The 18,171-nt window shown below is 34.7% G+C and overlaps 1 protein-coding gene across 3 annotated transcripts in view; it reads left to right on the forward strand.

Moving 5' to 3' along the window:
* POF1B (POF1B actin binding protein) overlaps positions 1–18,171 on the forward strand; it is a 114,081-nt gene that overhangs the window by 18,830 nt on the left and 77,080 nt on the right. For all 3 annotated transcript variants that reach the window (XM_044235305.1, XM_044235306.1, XM_044235304.1), the window contains exons 4-6: positions 548–628; positions 10,500–10,601; positions 17,685–17,867. In XM_044235305.1, the coding sequence (XP_044091240.1) occupies positions 548–628; positions 10,500–10,601; positions 17,685–17,867 (366 nt within the window). The remainder of the gene's footprint in view (positions 1–547; positions 629–10,499; positions 10,602–17,684; positions 17,868–18,171) is intronic.

The raw sequence follows: 18,171 nt of genomic DNA on the forward strand, positions 1-18,171 counted from the left end.
GAATCTTTTTCTTATTGAAGTATAAAAACTCTATATTAATGATATTGACTCTTTTTCCATCAAAAGTTTACAAATTACTTTATTCTAATGTTTTGTCTCACTTTTAATGTTATTTATGGCCCTCTGCCATCACCACACTGAAGATTTACATGTTTAAGTACACACACACACACATTTTTCTCTCTGTATCTCTTTGATTTTTAAAAATTATAAGATAATAAATATTAAGCTACATTTTCTTCTAATATTGCAGGGGCATTACAATGCAATGAATATTTTGAAACTTTCATCAACTATAGCTTGGAATGTGTGATAAATTATCATGAAATGTGTATTTAATAGAAATACCCAGCACAGTGCTGAACACATAAGCACATGCTTTCATATATGTTTCTAAGACTGAAGTTAACTAGAACCATAAATTCATGTCATCATTTATGCAAATGACTTTTAAAATTTCACTCTGAAAATTGCTCCCTATTATTATTAATGGCTTCAAGGTCATTAAGCAACTATAATTATATGCAGCTTTTATCTTTCTTTACAGGAACTCCATTCTCCAACAGTGAAAGTCAGTCCATATCCACAGACTACTATTAGGAGATACATAGTACAAAATCCTGAACAGGTGAGCTATATCACACAAACTCGTGTTCCAACCTATAATTCCTTAGGAGTTGATAGCTTAAATGAGAAGGGTGACTCCGTTACCAGATCCCTAAAATCAGATAATTGGGAGTTTCTTCTAGTTTTAAAGTTAATTTCTAATCATTAGTATTAGAAATCATTTAAAAATATTTTTAAAGATTTTATTTTTTTAATTTTTAAATTTTTTAGTGATTTATCAGTTGCATATAACACCCAGTGCTCATTACATTAAGTTCTCTCCTTAGTGCCCATTACCCAATTATTCCTTCCTCTTACCCCCTTCCCCTCCAGAAACTCTGTTTGTTTCTTAATTAAGAGTCTCTTATGGTTTGCCAACCTCTCTGTTTTTATGTTATTTTATTTTTCCTTCCCTTCTTCTATGCTCATCTGTTTTGTTTCTTAAATTCCACATAGGAGTGAAGTCACATGGTATTTGTCTTTCTCTCACTGACTTATTTCACTTATCATAGTACACTCTAGCTTCATCTATATCATGGCAAAAAGCAAGATTTCACTCTTTTGCTGGCTGAGTAATATTCCATTGTATATATGTACCATATCTTCTTTATCCATTCATCTGCCAATGGACATCTGGGCTTTTTCCATAGTTTGGCAATTGTGGACATTGCTGTTATAAACACTGGGGTGCATGTGTCCCTTTGAATCACTATTTTAAAGAGCCATTTTAATTCCAGACAACTATGTGCCCATATACTCTGATTTAGTGATGCAACTATTCCAAGCAGCATGGACATTCTTGGGTTATAAAATCTTTCTACTTCTATACCGCCACCTTCATACTACAAAGGATTTTGTATCCTTTGAACCAAAGGAAAAAAAGACAAAGTTCTTTCACAGATTTCACATAAAAGTTATCAGCTATTACATCAGAGGTTGGAGTCCTTAGTTTATTTAGATTTGCCATTGAGACATGGGCTAGGAGGAAGAAAATGAAAAATCAAAAGTTCAAAAGTGTCTCCATGCCTTTATTGCCTATGCTATGAACTTCTGTGCCTAGCAATAAGCTCTTTTGAAAATTATAGTTATATCTTCTACTGAGATATATAACCTTATATTTTGCAAACTATGATATTATTGTCTATCTCATTTTGAGGAGAAAATTAAGAAAACTTTTCCTACAGTAAAAAGCTTTCCTCTACACACATGCAAAACCATATGCAGCCCTTCCTTAGCTGCAACAGGATGTTCTGTGGGTTTATAAGGACAAAGTTTCACAAATAGAAACAGTGTACCACAGATAATAATACAGCAATTCTTTGTGTTGTTCTTTATTTTATTTCTCCACAATTGCAAGAAAGAATCCTCCCCTCTGTCACAAAATAAAATCAATTATTTGCTTTAGCTGTGGAAAGCAAAGGATTAAATTAGAGTAACACACTTGATATTACTTCAGGTGCATGGGTGGGGGGTGCACTGTTTTTTTGCTATCTGCTCTCTCCTCTTCTTTCTTTGTTTATTTTAAAATCATTTTCTCATGTCTCTTCAGCTACGAAGGGAGTTAGTTATGTACGTATGCATGTGTGAACATATGAGCATGTAAGCTCTGTGGTGGGGGGGATGATTATTTTGAACACTTGCTTCAGTTTTCACATATCCATTATAAGTATCAAAACTGAATGTGATTACACTAAAGCAATTGCTTGTGCTTTCTTTTGCAGAATCAAATGTTTAAACAACAAATCTCAAAAGTGTGTTGGGGGAAGGGAGACATAAAGAGAGCTTGAGAGATGAGAATGTGCATTTTTCTATGATATGACCACTTTACCCTTTCCCATTCTTCCTCCCTTGTTCTCCTTTTTCTTTCTTTCACCTACAAGCTGGGGAATATGTGTACTTGGATGCATATTACATTTGAGATCCCTGGCTTGCAAAGAATTAGTTCTGGATAACACTTTTTTTTTTTCATAATGTGAGTTGCTGTGTTTACCTAGCATGTATTCACAGAATAATTTTTAAATATCAAATAATTTAAATTCCAACACATTTTGCCAGTGATTCTTATGTGATTTTGGATAAATTCTTATTCTTTTTTTTTAGATTTTATTTATTTATTTGACAGAGATCACAAGTAAGCAGAGAGGCAGGCAGAGAGAGAGGAGGAAGCAGCGCCCCCCCCAGCAGAGAGCCCAATGTGGGGCTCCATCTGAGGACCCTGGGATCATGACCTGAGCTGAAGGCAGAGGCTTTAGCCTATTGAGCCACCCAGGTGCCCCGATAAATTATTATTCTTAAGTTAACGGAGAAAAGGAAGAATTAATGTTTATTGGATATATGCTCCATGCTAAGAAATTACATATTTTATCCTGTTTAAATCTAAAAAGTTGAGAAAACAGAAGCACAAAGAAGTTAAGTTATTTATTCAATGAATATTTATCAATTGCCTACTATATACTACAAATCGCTCTAAGAATTAGGGATAGAGCGGTGAACAAAACAAAGTCCAATCATCTTTAAACTTAAGCTTTTAACTAGCCTCAAACCATTTAGTTACAAAGTGACAGAGTGGGAACAGAAATTGAACAATTCTCATCTGGGAAAGATACGTTGAGGATATAGTTGATTTAGGATCCAGAGACTCATCTACATACCAACTTTTCCCCATCATTCCCTGTGACAGTGTAATACAAAGGCAGAGAAATTAGAAGTATGTATGGAAATACATATTTGTAACACTGAGCCTGCCCATGTAAAAGCTTATTATTATGGCTGTGTTCAACTACAAAGAAGCAAATGGTTTCTTAGGGACCCCCCTCCCCGCAGAGGGTAATGATTATTTTAAAGCTTTTAACTCTTTCTATTATTGAGGAATAAACCAAATTTCAATCTCTATGCTTTATAAACCAAAATAATCTGATTTTGCAGAGCAGCTCGAATATCCTATTTAAATATATTCCTCATTTTGTTTATCTAAGTATATGCCTTTTTGTTTGTTCTTGTAAATCCCCCCCAGGAGAAGATTCTGGCTTAGTTACAATATTTATAATAAACTGAGCCTCCTAAATGGCAACTTTATCCTCTTTCACCTCCCAGCTTGCCTAATCTTCACTTCTCCTCCTTGTAATTAAACTGATCTCAATCTACTTCTCATTATGATTTCCTTCTACCTCTGTTCAGCCTTTTTAAATTTTTCATTGCTTGTGATCTTCTTTAGCTCCATTTATTGTCATTTTGGTCAAAGTATTCATGCATTCTGGTATATAACTTGACCTAGAAATGAAGAAAATATTTTTGTTCTGCCAGTAGAGAGAATCCAATTGATATTATTAAGTTTTATTAATTTTCTAGTTGTGGAACTCCTGATATGGACAGGAAACTGTACAGCCTTCATATGGTTGGGGGTAAGGAAACAAGACATGGTTCCCATAACAAAAGAGTTCACAATTCCTCTTGGCAAGGGAAATAAGATATGTCCACAAATAGCCATGCAAAATACATGGTGGGGTGTATGATAGATGACACAAGAAAATTACAGATGAAGTCTTATTGAAGTTCTAGGGGTTGGAGACAACACATTTGTTTCAGAGAATCAGAGAAGGATTTACTGTGATATTTAAGGTATTATTACAGTTAACGTTGTTGCTAGTATTATTTTACTAATGAAGAAACTAAATCTTAAATAAATGTGACTTGTTCAGGTCTTCTGACTCCAAATCTATTATTGTCTTTTCTAAGTTATTCTGGGCTTAATTTTGAAAAGATTTGATAAATTATGTTGAATATGGTGTTAAAAAAAAGAAGAAAAGTTGGGTGCCTGGGTTTCTCAGTTGGTTAAATGGCTGACTCTTGATTTTGGCTCAGTTCACAATCTCAGGGTCCTAGGATTGAGCCCCATGTAGAGCTCCATGCCCAGCAGGGAGTCTGCTTCAGGATTCTCTCTCTCCCTCTTCTTCTGCCCCTCCCTCTGCTTGTTCTCTCTCTCTCTCAAAAAAAAAAAAAAGTAAATCTTTTTTTAATTTTTTTTTAATTTTCACCATAACAGTATTCATTGTTTTTGCACCACACCCAGTGCTCCATGTAATCTGTGCCCTCTCTAATACCCAACACCTGGTTCCCCCAACCTCCCACTCCCTGCCCCTTCAAACCCCTCAGATTGTTTTTCAGAGTCCATAGTCTCTCATGGTTCACCTCCCCTTCCAATTTCCCTCAACTCCTTTCTCCTCTCTAACTCCCCTTGTCCTCCATGCTATTTGTTATGCTCCACAAATAAGTGAAACCATATGATAATTGACTCTCTCTGCTTGACTTATTTCACTCAGTATTCTCTCTCTCCCTCTTCCTCTGCCCCTCCCCTGGCTTGTTCTCTCTCTCTTTCAAAAAAAAAAAAAAAAAAAGTAAATCTTAAAAAAATTAAAAAAAAAGACCTGGAGAGGGCAGCTAGGTTGCTCAGTTGTGAGTACCTGATCTTGATCTGAGCTCAAGTCTTAAACTCAGGGTCATGAGTTCAAGCTCCACATTGGGCTCCACACTGGGTGTGGAACTTACTTAATAATAATAAAAAATGACCTAGAGAAATGTCACATTTGAGATAGAGAGTTATTGGGAGTTATTCCTTTGAAAATTGTCATTGTAGCTGTGAGAACGAATGAAAAACCTGATGGGTAATGGAGAGGGTTGAGGCACAGAACCTTGAGAGATGCCTAGCTTAAGTCGTTTAAGAAAAGGCATGTTCCTTAATGCTGTTAAGGAAACAGAAAGGAGCCACTTTCATGGGCAGAGAAGTTGTCAGAAAGAAATGTGAACACAGAGTAACTAAAACAAATAGGGGAAAGGGGTGGTCAAATGTCTCAAATAGCCAAAAGGCCAAGGAGGATGAGGATGAGGTTTGAGAATAAAGAGTTTGACCATTAAGTAATGGTGATATTTGAGAGTTATCTTATAATTTTGGAAGCAAAACCCAGATGTGCAAAGTTAATGGGTGAATAGATCAAGAAGTGGAGGAAATAAATGAGGATTACTCTTCTAAGAAGGATATTGCTCAAAAGAAGCAGATAGGATGGTATCTAAAGGAGAAAACAGAATCCTGGAGATCTGAGAGATTTACAGGCAGAAGAAAAAGAACCAGTAGTAAGACTAAAGATGCCACAGGGCAAGGGGACAAATGGACACAATTGTGGAAGAAACAAGAGGGGATAGGATTCCAGGTATAGAGAAGTGACTTCAGTATAAAAGGAGGAGTTTGTCTTTCTTGGTAATGAGATGGAAGGAGCAGAAATTGAAGAGAGGCTTTTCAGGTAGGAAGATGAAGGAATCTCATTGAATAGGTCTTTGTTTTCTCAATAAGAAGGAGAATGAAGGAATGTGACCATAGGGGATTGAGGAAATTGAAAAGAAAATTGCAAACACAGTTACAGAGAATTTGATAAATACAACTATGACCATGAAGGTTAGAGGCGCTCTTAAATTTAGATAACTTGCATTTGTACTGAGCCAAATCAGCAAATATTTTTTTTAAGTTTCTCCAACAAGGTTTCATGGCCTGGGAACAGCAAAGTAGATGCTGGGGATTATGTACTTTGTTAGATGTGAGAACTACAGCCAGAGGTTCTAAAAGTAACAATTAAAATGATAAAATCAACTATCTTTGAAGACACCTACTAATTGTTAGGGTGGCTCTGGCACCAATTCAAATGTACAGATTAAAAAAAAATAAGCTGCCAAAATAGTAAAGCTGTCTAACAGCTCATTTGTGAAAAATCTAAGACTTGTAATTAAATTTATTTTGGTGAACTGTTTTACTAAGAATGATATATTCATATATACTAAAATTTGGTTTTACTTCTTTAAACATTTTGGGGAAAAATAGCTCCCTAAATTTGGAATTTTTTTCAGTAAGTCATTTAAAATAATAAGTCAAACACACATTTAGGAGAGAATCAACACTGTTAGGACCCAAACCATTTTTCTTCTTAAAAATAATGATGATTCAGCATTTATAGTGAACAGAGAGAAATTTTCTTTTGCTCTGTTTTCCCTTGTTAGAGGGTACTTAAATCCTTAAGATAAATATTGATATCATTTCTCCTCATCCAGTCATCTGTTCATTCACTATTGTGTAGTCAAGATGAATACAGTCCTTGCCTTCAATAAGCCTATTTTTGTATATACTTTATCTTGACATCTTAGAATAGTTCAAACAAGGTTTTCATTAACTTTTTAAAATGCAGTACAGAGTTAAAGTATTATATTATTAAAAACTAGTATCATTTGTACATTAAAATCACAGATTAAATGTAGTTTAAAATACGCTTTTTTGCTTGGTATGAAGTATTCTTTTTTAAGATTTTATTTATTTATTTGACAGAGAGAGATCACAAGCAGGCAGAGAGGCAGGCAGAGAGAGAGGAGGAAGCAGGCTCCCTGTGAAGCAGAGAGCCCGATGTGGGGCTAGATCCCAAGACCTGGGATCATGACCCGAGCCGAAGGCAGAGGTTTAACCCACTGAGCCACCCAGGTGCCCCGGTATAAAGTATTCTGCGTTACTATCTCTGTGATAAGAAAACTAAGCCTCAGAGAAGGTAAATGACTTTCCTACATTTCCACAGCAGGTGGGTGATAGAGGCAGAACTGAATACAGGGTTTATGACTCTAGAATTTTTTTTTTCCATTACTCCTTCTTTCACTAATTTCAGTAGTCAGATCCAATGACTCTATAGTAGTCCGAATCAAATCCACTTTAGAATTCTCATCTGTTGACATCTCTGAAGTGTTTTTACTGTCACTCACCCCTCCACTGCTTTATGGAAATTCTTCTTCTCTTGATTTTATGTCATTTTTCTCTTCTGATTCTCATATCCCTTAAGACCTATATAGTTATGCCTTTGATATTCACTTGGCTTTTCAGCAATTGCATGATTTTAACAGGAACTTCTAAGCATATGATTCTGAAATCTAGAACTAGATCTGTAGCCATGAAATCTCCACTCATGTGTGTGCTGGACATTTATAACCTGAATGCCTTCCTGTGCATTTTGGTAAAAGTCCCTTTGCTAACTCTTTGCAGTAATTTAATACATGTTTAAGGGATTGCTATGCACTACATATTTACTAAATGTTATAAGGAATAAAAACATGAATCAGACCTAGATTTTTACCAGGAGTGCATAAAATTCAGTGTGTCTCAACTTTCCTTGTTTTTGTTTTTGACACCATCAGCTAGGTAGTAGATTTCTCAGATTTAAGATCTTAGAGTCATCTTTGGAAAGTACTGTCCTTCGTGATTTAAGATAGTCTCTTAACTGGTCTCCTTACCTGTACATTTTTGTTTCTCCAACAAATCTCCCTGAAGTAGATTTATGTTCACCTCAGTCCATTCTTAAAAGCATTCAAGGACTCATTTGTGTCCCTTACATGTAATTTACACTTTCACAGGCTTGGTTTCATGAGTTATTTTGTTTACTTCATTTGGAGTACCATTTTCTTCCATTTCTTCATATTCAAGGCCCACCTTAATCTTCTCTCAAACGCGACTTGATCCAAGTAACTTAACCTGAGCACTGCCAGATGGAATTCAATTTTTTCTCTTCTGAATTCCATTCCATAACTTATTTCCCTATACCTTTTACAGGGGCTAGCTTCTTTCTACCTTGTATCATAGATGTTTATGTTCATATATTATCGACACTGGGGATCCAAAAAAATGTCCTGTAAAGGGAAATATAGTAAATATTTTAGGCTTTTCTGTCACCATAAGGTTTTGGCCTTCTTTGTACTTGTAGTTCTTTAAAAATCTAAATATCATTCTTAGCTTGAGGACATTATAAAAATAGGCTGCTGGCTACAGTCTGGTGAATACAGTGTTCCTGGTAATAAGCTAAGTGTTATTCATTCCTTATAAAACTCAGCACTGGTTGTTATACACAACTAATGAATCATTGAACACTACAACAAAAACTTATGATGTACTATATGTTGGCTAACTGAACATAATAAAAAGAGAATTTCAAAATAGCAAAGTGGAAAATGAGAAAAAGAAATGTATTTTTTTGTAAGAAAGTGTAGCCATTTTCTAAAAAAACAGATCATTGATATACAGCCTACATTTACATAAATGTGCATATTTCAGTCAAGTCACCTTTTATATTTTTAATCTTTACTATTACCAATAATATGTACTAAGCTAAAGTATGTTGATATCAGTTATGTTGACATTAAATAGGTATAATGACCATAGTGTTACAGTTTGAAGCTATTGTAATGCTAGACTTATATATAACTGTAAGTACTAAATATCTCAGTAAAAATGGTCAAAAAACATAGCAAAGCATATTGTGCATAGTAAGCTCTCAAACATGTGTTATATGATTGCAAATAACTACAAAAAGTCTTTTTTAATGTTTTACAAAGACATACAAACAGAAAAGAGCTTCTAGGAGAATCCTTCTAAATATATCTACCTTTAGATTTAAAAATTCATCAGCTAGCCAAATTTAATCAATTGCATATTTGTTTCACCAAAATATTCCAGGAACATTTAGTTAAAGCACTCTTTATTCAAACTTGATATAAGAAGTAAATAGCTTTGGATTTAAGAGCGTCTTGCATTCTCAACAACCAGTGTTTTCATCCAGTTGTTTTGAGAGTTTTTACAATACCAGATGACAAAAACGCTAGCATGTTTTGATTTTGAAATGGTCTTAAACACATTAACTAGTAGCAGGTTTGGTCAATCCCCTTCTGTACTGTTCCCCTGTATTATAAAAATAAATGAATGCAATTAATCTTTGTAGTAAAACAACCATAACTTCCCCCATACAAATAGACTCATAGGAAAACTAAAAGAAGGATAGGAAATATAGTAATATTACATTTATTTTATTTTATTTTTAAAGGTTTTATTTATTTGACAGAGAGAGACACAGCAAGAGAGGGGGACACAAGCAGGGGGAGTGGGTGAGGGAGAAGCAGGCTTCCCATTCAGCAGTGAGCCCGATGCGGGGCTCAATCCCAGGACCCTGGGATCATGACCTGAGCCGAAGGCAGACGCTTAAGGACAGAGCCACCCAGGCTCCCCTGCATTTGTTTTAAACTATTGATTTGATCCTTATTAGTCCTTCCCCGATTTCTTTCAGATATTAGACATGTTACCAGCCTTTATTTCATTGCTTTATTTCTTTTAAGCACTTGGATAATCCTGCATCAACTTAGTTGATTATATGGGGATACCTTGGCACTTACTGACTCTTCTCTGTTCTCAGTATCCAAAACACATGTTGTAATGACAGCCTTAGCTTTGGTTATAATCACAAGTAAGAACTGTACACTTCAAGGGCACCAAAGCTAAGTTCCAGGGAAAAAATCTTTAATATAGTTTTACCTAATTTACAGCTCAGTGATGAATTGTTTATTTTACATATCTCCAATAATACTTTTCCAAAGAAAGAAACCTGCCAGTGAACTCAATTTAAATGAAGTTGACCTAATGCCTGTCTACCTCAGAGGAAACTCACTGTATCTTGCCTTAAGAACAGAAAAAACTCTTTTCTGTCCTCTGGAAGTTTTTGTATGACGTTGGGGTTGTCTGTTTGAGACTTTATTTTTTAAAAAAAGGATAATATCTTTCTCAGCCCCTTCCAATTTCCCCTGAAACACTTTGTTAGGCCTAGTAAAAGGTAGTAGGAGAGATCCAGATTACTCTGTTTAAGAAAACAGACTATCTTTGTTACTATTTCCTTACATCTTTCAAAACTTTATTGGGTTCTCATTCTATTCTCCTAATATGCTACTAACTCAGAGTTTATTAAAGACTAGATATTTGCTTAAGTTAAGGTTCCTCTGAAAAGGTATCTTTCAAAAAAAAAAAGACAAAAACACAGTCATTATTGTCTTTATAGGAACCAGTTTCTCCATTCCTAAGAGGAGGCCATTTCTTCCCAGGAAACAATATTATTTATGAAAAAACAATAAGAAAAGTAGAGAAACTAAATATGGATCAGGTATGTAAAATTTGTTTTAAAGCTTATTAAGTGTATACTTTTGAATTGCCAGCATTTTAATAGAGTGAAAATGACACTCAATTGTCAAGTGCCCATCAAGGCCACTATAAGTCATAATAATACCTTATTATGTCTACAGTCCTTCATATCATCCTTAACACTTTCATATTCATTCTATCCATGTGAAGTATTATTGTCCCTGTTTTACTGAAGGGGAAACTAAAGTAAAAATGTGTCAAGTCACATACAAAATTAATGGTAAAAACTGAATTTAATACAAATGTCCCAATGCTTTGTATGTCTCTTTTGAAATGGTCTCACAAAAATTATAATTCAAAACATTATAACTTTGTCTTAATTGTGGAATTTGAGAAGAAAAACAGATGAACATAGGGAAAGGGGGAAAAAGAAACAAACCATAAGAGACTCTTAACTATAGAGAACAAACTGAAGATTCATGGAGGGAAGGTGGGCAGGGGATAGACTAAGTGGGTGATGGTCATTAAGGAGAGAATTTGCTGTGATGAGCAGTGGGTGTTACATGTGAGTGATGAATCACTAAATTCTACTCCTGAAACCAATGTTGTACTACATGTTAACTAGATAGGATTTAAATAAAAACTTGAAAAAATGCAAAAAAAAATAAAGTGAATTTTCAAATGAACACTACATATGAACAGATATGTATAATGCTATATTCTGTAAAAGTATAGAAAACTGTAGTTCAAGTCACATTTTAAAAAATTTCATTAATTCAGCTCAGAGAGCAACTACAACATTCAAAACTGTAGCAGGGCAATGGTAATTCCATAGCATGTAGATATACTAGACCTACAAACAGGGTTGTTACTGTAGCCAGCAGAAGTTTCACATTGATCTCAGTGGATACAAACATTTCCAGCCCAGACAGAGCTTAGGACTTGTCTTTTGGACATACTTGAAATGGGGCAGTGTGTTAGTTTCTTAGGACTGCTGTAACAAAGTACCACAGTCTGGTTGGCTTAAAACAACACAAATTTATTGTCTCACAGGCCTGGAGGTCAGAAGTATGAAATCATGGTGTTGTCAGGGCCATGCTCCCTTTGAAGCCTTCAGGGAAGGAGCTCTTCTATGCCTGTCTCCTAATTTCTTGTGGTCTCAGGTGTTCCTTGGTTTGTAGATGCATAACTTTAATCCTTTATCTTCACATGGCATCCTTCTTGTGTGTCTTCATGTCAACTTCTCTCTGTGCAAGTCTGTCTCTGTGTCCAAATTTTCCCTTTTCATGACAATACCAGTCATATTTCATTAGGACCCATTCTAATTACCTCATTTTAATGTCTTACTTCTATAAAAGCCTTGTTTCAAGGGGAAAAAAAAAGGAGCAGCTCCAGTTTCTAAACAAGGTCACTTTCTGAGGTACTAAGGATTAAGACTTTAACATTTGCATTTTGTTGGGGGGACAAAATTGAACCTATAACAGGCAGTTAAATAATATCAAATGAATTTTTATCACAAAGTCATTTTTTCTCATATGCAATTGAAATATTAAAGTATGTTAAATTCTTTTAAATTTTCTTAGAATAAGAACATATCTTATTTTTATGAGTATTTATAAGCAGTTGTTATCAGATTCATAGGAACTAATACATTATTACTTATCTGATGCTTATTAAAAATAAAATAGTGTAAACTCTCAGAATAATAAAAATCCAGACCTTTAAGACTCTGGTCTACTTAGAAAGTTGGATATATTAGAAGGCTTGGTATGGTATGTATTGAACACATAGCTTTCAGAAGAATAACAGAATATTTCTGGACATTATGATTCCAAATAGAAAAATTTTATCAAATATGTCAGTTCTTTAAGGGGCACTTTCCTCAAGCTATCAAATTATAACATCTGTCCTTTATCCAACTAGACTGACAAAACAAAATATCTGACATATTTTAAAAAGTAAGAAATTTTTGAGACACATCATTTCATGCTCTTTTTAATTTCTTGTCTCAAAAAGGATAAATACTTTTTAAAATCTTGGCTCCTAGAGGAAAATGCTGAATATCCTGTATATTCTTATTGCTATACATATGGAACAGTTAAAGAAGAATTCCTTTGAAAGAACAATACAGTTACTTACCATTAATTTCAATATTTACCCTTTTACATACACTTTTTTTTTTATTAGTGCCTTAAATGATTTGGGAGTTTGGGGGCTGCCATGAGAGACTACCCAGAGTAAAAGGAATCACGCATATGGAACAAACTACAATTGCCTTGACCTAGTTGAGTTTCCTCAGTGATAGAGATGCAGTAGGACAAGCAGGAAAGCTGGAGTCTGGATGAAATAATTAATGTTATACGAGACTAGTTCAAGTAGGACTAGCTCTTAGGAGATAAGACCTGCCCAAAACAGAGGTCTTTGTCATGAAAGGGTGGTAAATTGGTGCCAGTTGCAAGATAATTATGTAGTTCATATGAACTGTACTCTGTATATTTTTTTCTCTATCAAAGAAGACAAAATATATGATTATTCAGAAATGTTTGATTTTTATACATTAAAAATCTACCTTGTGGTACACGTCAAAAATATGAGTAATATATGAATACCATGCTTTAGAACAATAATTTTAGTAATCAGGTATGATCATTGAAACTGAAAATCTGCTAAGTCTTCAGTGATACTAATGAGTGGTTCAGAGGCCAGATAGGCTCAGCAAAACCACAAGACACCCCAGATGGAGAGACTGGGGTCTCTTTAAGAGTCAACTGATATATTAATAAAGAAAGATGATTGAGAAATTAGTTTTGTTTTGTTTATTGTCCTACATTGATATGTCCTTCAAAGTGTCTCCTAACTTGCTTTTTAAAGACACATTAATTTTTTTTCAGGAGGAATTCTATTGCAGTAGTGTACAAGTTCCCCACTGGGTAAAGGTTTTCTTAACCTATCATTCTGACTTTATTCTAATCCAATGTATGAGGGTATTTTGTAACATAAAAGAACAGATAATACATTCACCCATACAATTTGTACCAAAATGGCTGATAGTACACAATCTGACTTCTAAACTGTACAGATCTTAGTGTTAGCATATAAAGTGTGTCATATTTGAAAAGATCCTGGAGAAAATGATTCTATTAACAGATTCTATGACCCTTTTTTTTCCCAATTTATTTATTTTCAGAAAAACAGTATTCATCATTTTTTCACCACACCCAGTGCTCCATGCAAGCTGTGCCCTCTATAATACCCACCACCTGGTACCCCAACCTCCCACCCCCCCCGCCACTTCAAACCCCTCAGACTGTTTTTCAGAGTCCATAGTCTCTCATGGTTCACCTCCCCTTCCAATTTACCCAAATTCCCTACTCCTCTCTAACACCCCTTGTCCTCCATGCTATTGGTTATGCTCCACAAATGAGTGAAACCATATGATAATTGACTCTCTCTGCTTGACTGATTTCACTCAGCATAATCTCTTCCAGTCCCGTCCATGTTGCTACAAAAGTTGGATATTCGTCCTTTCTGATGGAGGCATAATACTCCATAGTGTATATGGACCACATCTTCCTTATCCATTCATCCGTTGAAGGGCATCTTGGTTCTTTCCATAGTTTGGCGACTGTGGCCATTGCTGCTATAAACATTGGGGTACAGATGGCCCTTCTTTTCACGACATCTGTGTCTTTGGGGTAAATACCCAGGAGTGCAATTGCAGGGTCGTAGGGAAGCTCTATTTTTAATTTCTTGAGGAATCTCCACACTGTTCTCCAAAGAGGCTGCACCAACTTGCATTCCCACCAACAGTGGAAGAGGGTTCCCCTTTCTCCACATCCTCTCCAACACATGTTGTTTCCTGTTTTGTTAATTTTGGCCATTCTAATTGGTGTAAGGTGATATCTCAATGTGGTTTTAATTTGAATCTCCCTGAGGGCTAATGATGATGAGCATTTTTTCATGTGTCTGATAGCCATTTGTACTTCTTGATTGGAGAAGTGTCTGGTCATATCTTCTGCCCATTTTTTGATGTGTTTGTCTGTTTCGTGTGGGTTGAGTTTGAGGAGTTCATTATAGATCCTGGATATCAACCTTTTGTCCGTACTGTCATTTGCAAATATCTTCTCCCATTCCGTGGGTTGCCTCTTTGTTTTGTTGACTGTTTCCTTTGCTGTGCAGAAGCTTTTGATTTTGATGAAGTCCCAAAAGTTTATTTTCGCTTTTGTTTCCTTTGCCTTTGGAGACGTATCTTGAAAGAAGTTGCTGTGGCTGATATCAAAGAGATTACTGCCTATGTTCTCCTCTAAGATTCTGATAGATTCCTGTCTCACGTTGAGGTCTTTTATCCATTTTGAGTTGATCTTTGTGTACGGTGTAAGAGAATGGTCGAGTTTCATTCTTCTACATATAGCTGTCCAGTTTTCCCAGCACCATTTATTGAAGAGACTGTCTTTTTTCCACTGTATATTTTTTCCTGTTTTGTCGAAGATTAATTGACCATAGAGTTGAGGGTCCATATCAGGGCTCTCTACTCTGTTCCACTGGTCTATGTGTCTGTTTTTATGCCAGTACTATGCTGTCTTGGTGATCATAGCTTTGTAATAAAGCTTGAAATCCACCCCCAAACTACTAGAACTCATACAGCAATTCAGCAGCATGGCAGGATACAAAGTCAATGTGCAGAAATCAATGGCTTTCTTATACACTAACAATGAAAATACAGAAAGGGAAATTAGAGAATCGATTCCATTTACTATAGCACCAAGAACCATAAGATACCTGGGAATAAACCTAACTAAAGAGGTAAAGGATCTATACTTGAGGAACTGTAGAACACTTATGAAGGAAATTGAAGAAGACACAAAAAGATGGAAGATCATTCCATGCTCTTGGATCGAAAGAATAAACATTGTTAAAATGTCTATACTGCCTAGAGCAATCTATACTTTTAATGCCATTCCGATCAAAATTCCACCGGCATTCTTCAAAGAGCTGGAGCAAATAATCCTAAAATTTGTATGGAATCAGAAGAGACCCCGAATCGCTAAGGAAATGTTGAAAAACAAAAATAAAGCTGGCGGCATCACCTTACCTGATTTCAAGATTCTATGACCTTTATTATCAATTACTGCTAAGGTGGTTTCTATTTGTCATATATGTTTCTTTATATCTTTTTCTTTCAAAATAATTGTGTATACATAAGATAATTTGTATACATGTTAAAAATTTCAAAGCATAAAAAGTATAAAAAGATCTAAAAAGTATATAAAAATAAAAATATATACAGTAGTAAAACAAAAAACAAAAAACAAAAAAACCCAAACCTTCTCTATCCTAACCCTCTTGTCTTTCAGTTCCTCTTCCCATGGGCAGTCACCCTTAAAAGATTTTTGTTCTATGTATTTAAAATAAGTTGTATATATTTGTAAATATACACATATGTATATATTTTAAAAGGTTATATAAAAGGGAGCATAGCATATTCTCTCTTATGTACCTTGCTTTTTTCATTTAATATAGTTTGAGATTGCTCCATATTAAAAGAAATATAAGATTTGAAGTGCTTTACTTTATTAATGCATGTCAGCTTTCCACTGTCAAAAGGAAATAGAGGATTCAATTTATACTTCCAAAGCTAAATATATGTGCATAGATGTGTTCTTTTTAAAAAAATATATTATTTATTTATTTATTTGACAGTGAGAGAGGGAACACAAGCAGGGGGAGTGGAACAGGGAGAAATGATTTTCTCGCTGAGCAGGGAGCCTGATGCGGGGCTCAATCCCAAGACCTTGGGACCATGACCTGGGCCAAAGGCAGACGCATAATGACTGGGCTACCCAGGCACCCCTGAATGTAACATTCTGATTCAAAATAGAGAATTTTTTTTGAACACTGTCTTTCAGATGCCTGTTATCAAAGTAGAATAATAACAAAATAATTTAGGAAATTGAAATATACCTGAAATCCTCAAACCTGAAAAAACCTTTATTATTCTTTAAAGGATACATATTCTTTAAAGGATATTTTAAAATATCCTTTATTATTCTTTGACCTATACTTTATCAGAAAAAAGAAAGCCAAGACAAATGAACAAGCAGATAGTAAATATTTAGTTTAAAAACAAGTTCCAGACTATTTTGAGGGCAGTAAAAAGTCAGCTTTATGTTCTGAAAGAACGTTGAGCTAGAAATTATCAATTCCAATCCCAATTTTTCCAAGAATTAGTCATGTCATTATAAGTAAAACATCTTACCTCTCTGGACCTTAGGGGTATTTTTGGTTGTTGTTTGTTTGTTTTTGCCACCTGCAAAATTAGTGGGGTGGATGATGATTCATGATAATAAAATAATATAATAATAAATGTTTATTACCCACCTACTTTTTAATAGACACTTTATAAACATTAGCTCATTTACTCCTCACAGCAACCCAATGAGACACATGTTATCTCCATATTTGCAAATGAGAAAACTAAGGCTCATAAAGATTGCATAGTTTCCCAAAATCATAGAGTAAGTGGTAAAATTAGTTAGGATCCCCGTTTTCTAGATCTGAAGCTTCAGTCACTGTTTTCTAATCTTTCCTCTTAATTTGTGCTTGATTTTCATAAGCATAAGAATTTTGTCTGCCCCCACTGTGATTCTAATAAGCTTCCTGATATTGAAAATAACTGCATTATATTATTTTCTAATTTTATATCAATCTATATCTTCAGTATGATAGTATTGTTATGAAATTAGATGCTGAAGTGCCTGTTGAATCATCAAAGATTAATTAATATTCATTGTAGTCTTAGTGTTAAGTGTAACTGGAATATTAATTTAATCAGAACATGCAATTCCCTGGCCAATTTAGGTAAGTATTTGGATGGTCACAGCCACCTGATCCCGCCCCCCCCCCAAAAAATATATATATTCAATAAAATTTCTCCCAATGAAATACTTTGAAAAAAATAATATACCATATACTAAAACTACAAATCCTAGGGATTAAATTACCTTGTGAAAGAGCACATTAAATTTTTACAAATGCTTTCAGTGGGTTTTTTTCAATTAGTAATTTGTATTCTCAGTGGCTATTTTGACGTGTATGTGTGTTTTAGGAATACTATCCACAGATCCAATGCCATCATCACATTGTCCAAGAACCTCGGATCATCCACTCTCCACATTGTCATCAATCCCATTCTAGCCAACAAATCCAAACCATCACAGGAAGTGATTCAATTTCTACAAACACTGGAAATGAACTGTGCCATGGTGGATCAAGCAATATACATGATCAGGTAAGATCAATCAACTGATTTCTTATAAAATTGAAGTAACTCTTAAATCCTTCTCACTTCACTGTATAGGCACCCACATTGAATTTTCAACAAAATATTGAGGTATTTGTGTTTCATTAGCACCATTTCTAAAACAAAACTTTCTACTTCCTCTCAGAAGACAAAATAATTCATATCTATTAGTGCATTAAATCTATGAAGAAAATTATAAATTGATTAATGATACTTAATTTCTAGCTGGTCTTCAGTTCTAAAATGGGTTCAATGGCTGTGCAACATTAAATAGTTTCATGGGGAATGGTAT

The sequence above is a fragment of the Neovison vison genome, chromosome X, assembly GCF_020171115.1.
Source record: "Neovison vison isolate M4711 chromosome X, ASM_NN_V1, whole genome shotgun sequence".
In the NCBI taxonomy this organism is placed as follows: Eukaryota; Metazoa; Chordata; class Mammalia; order Carnivora; family Mustelidae; genus Neogale; species Neogale vison.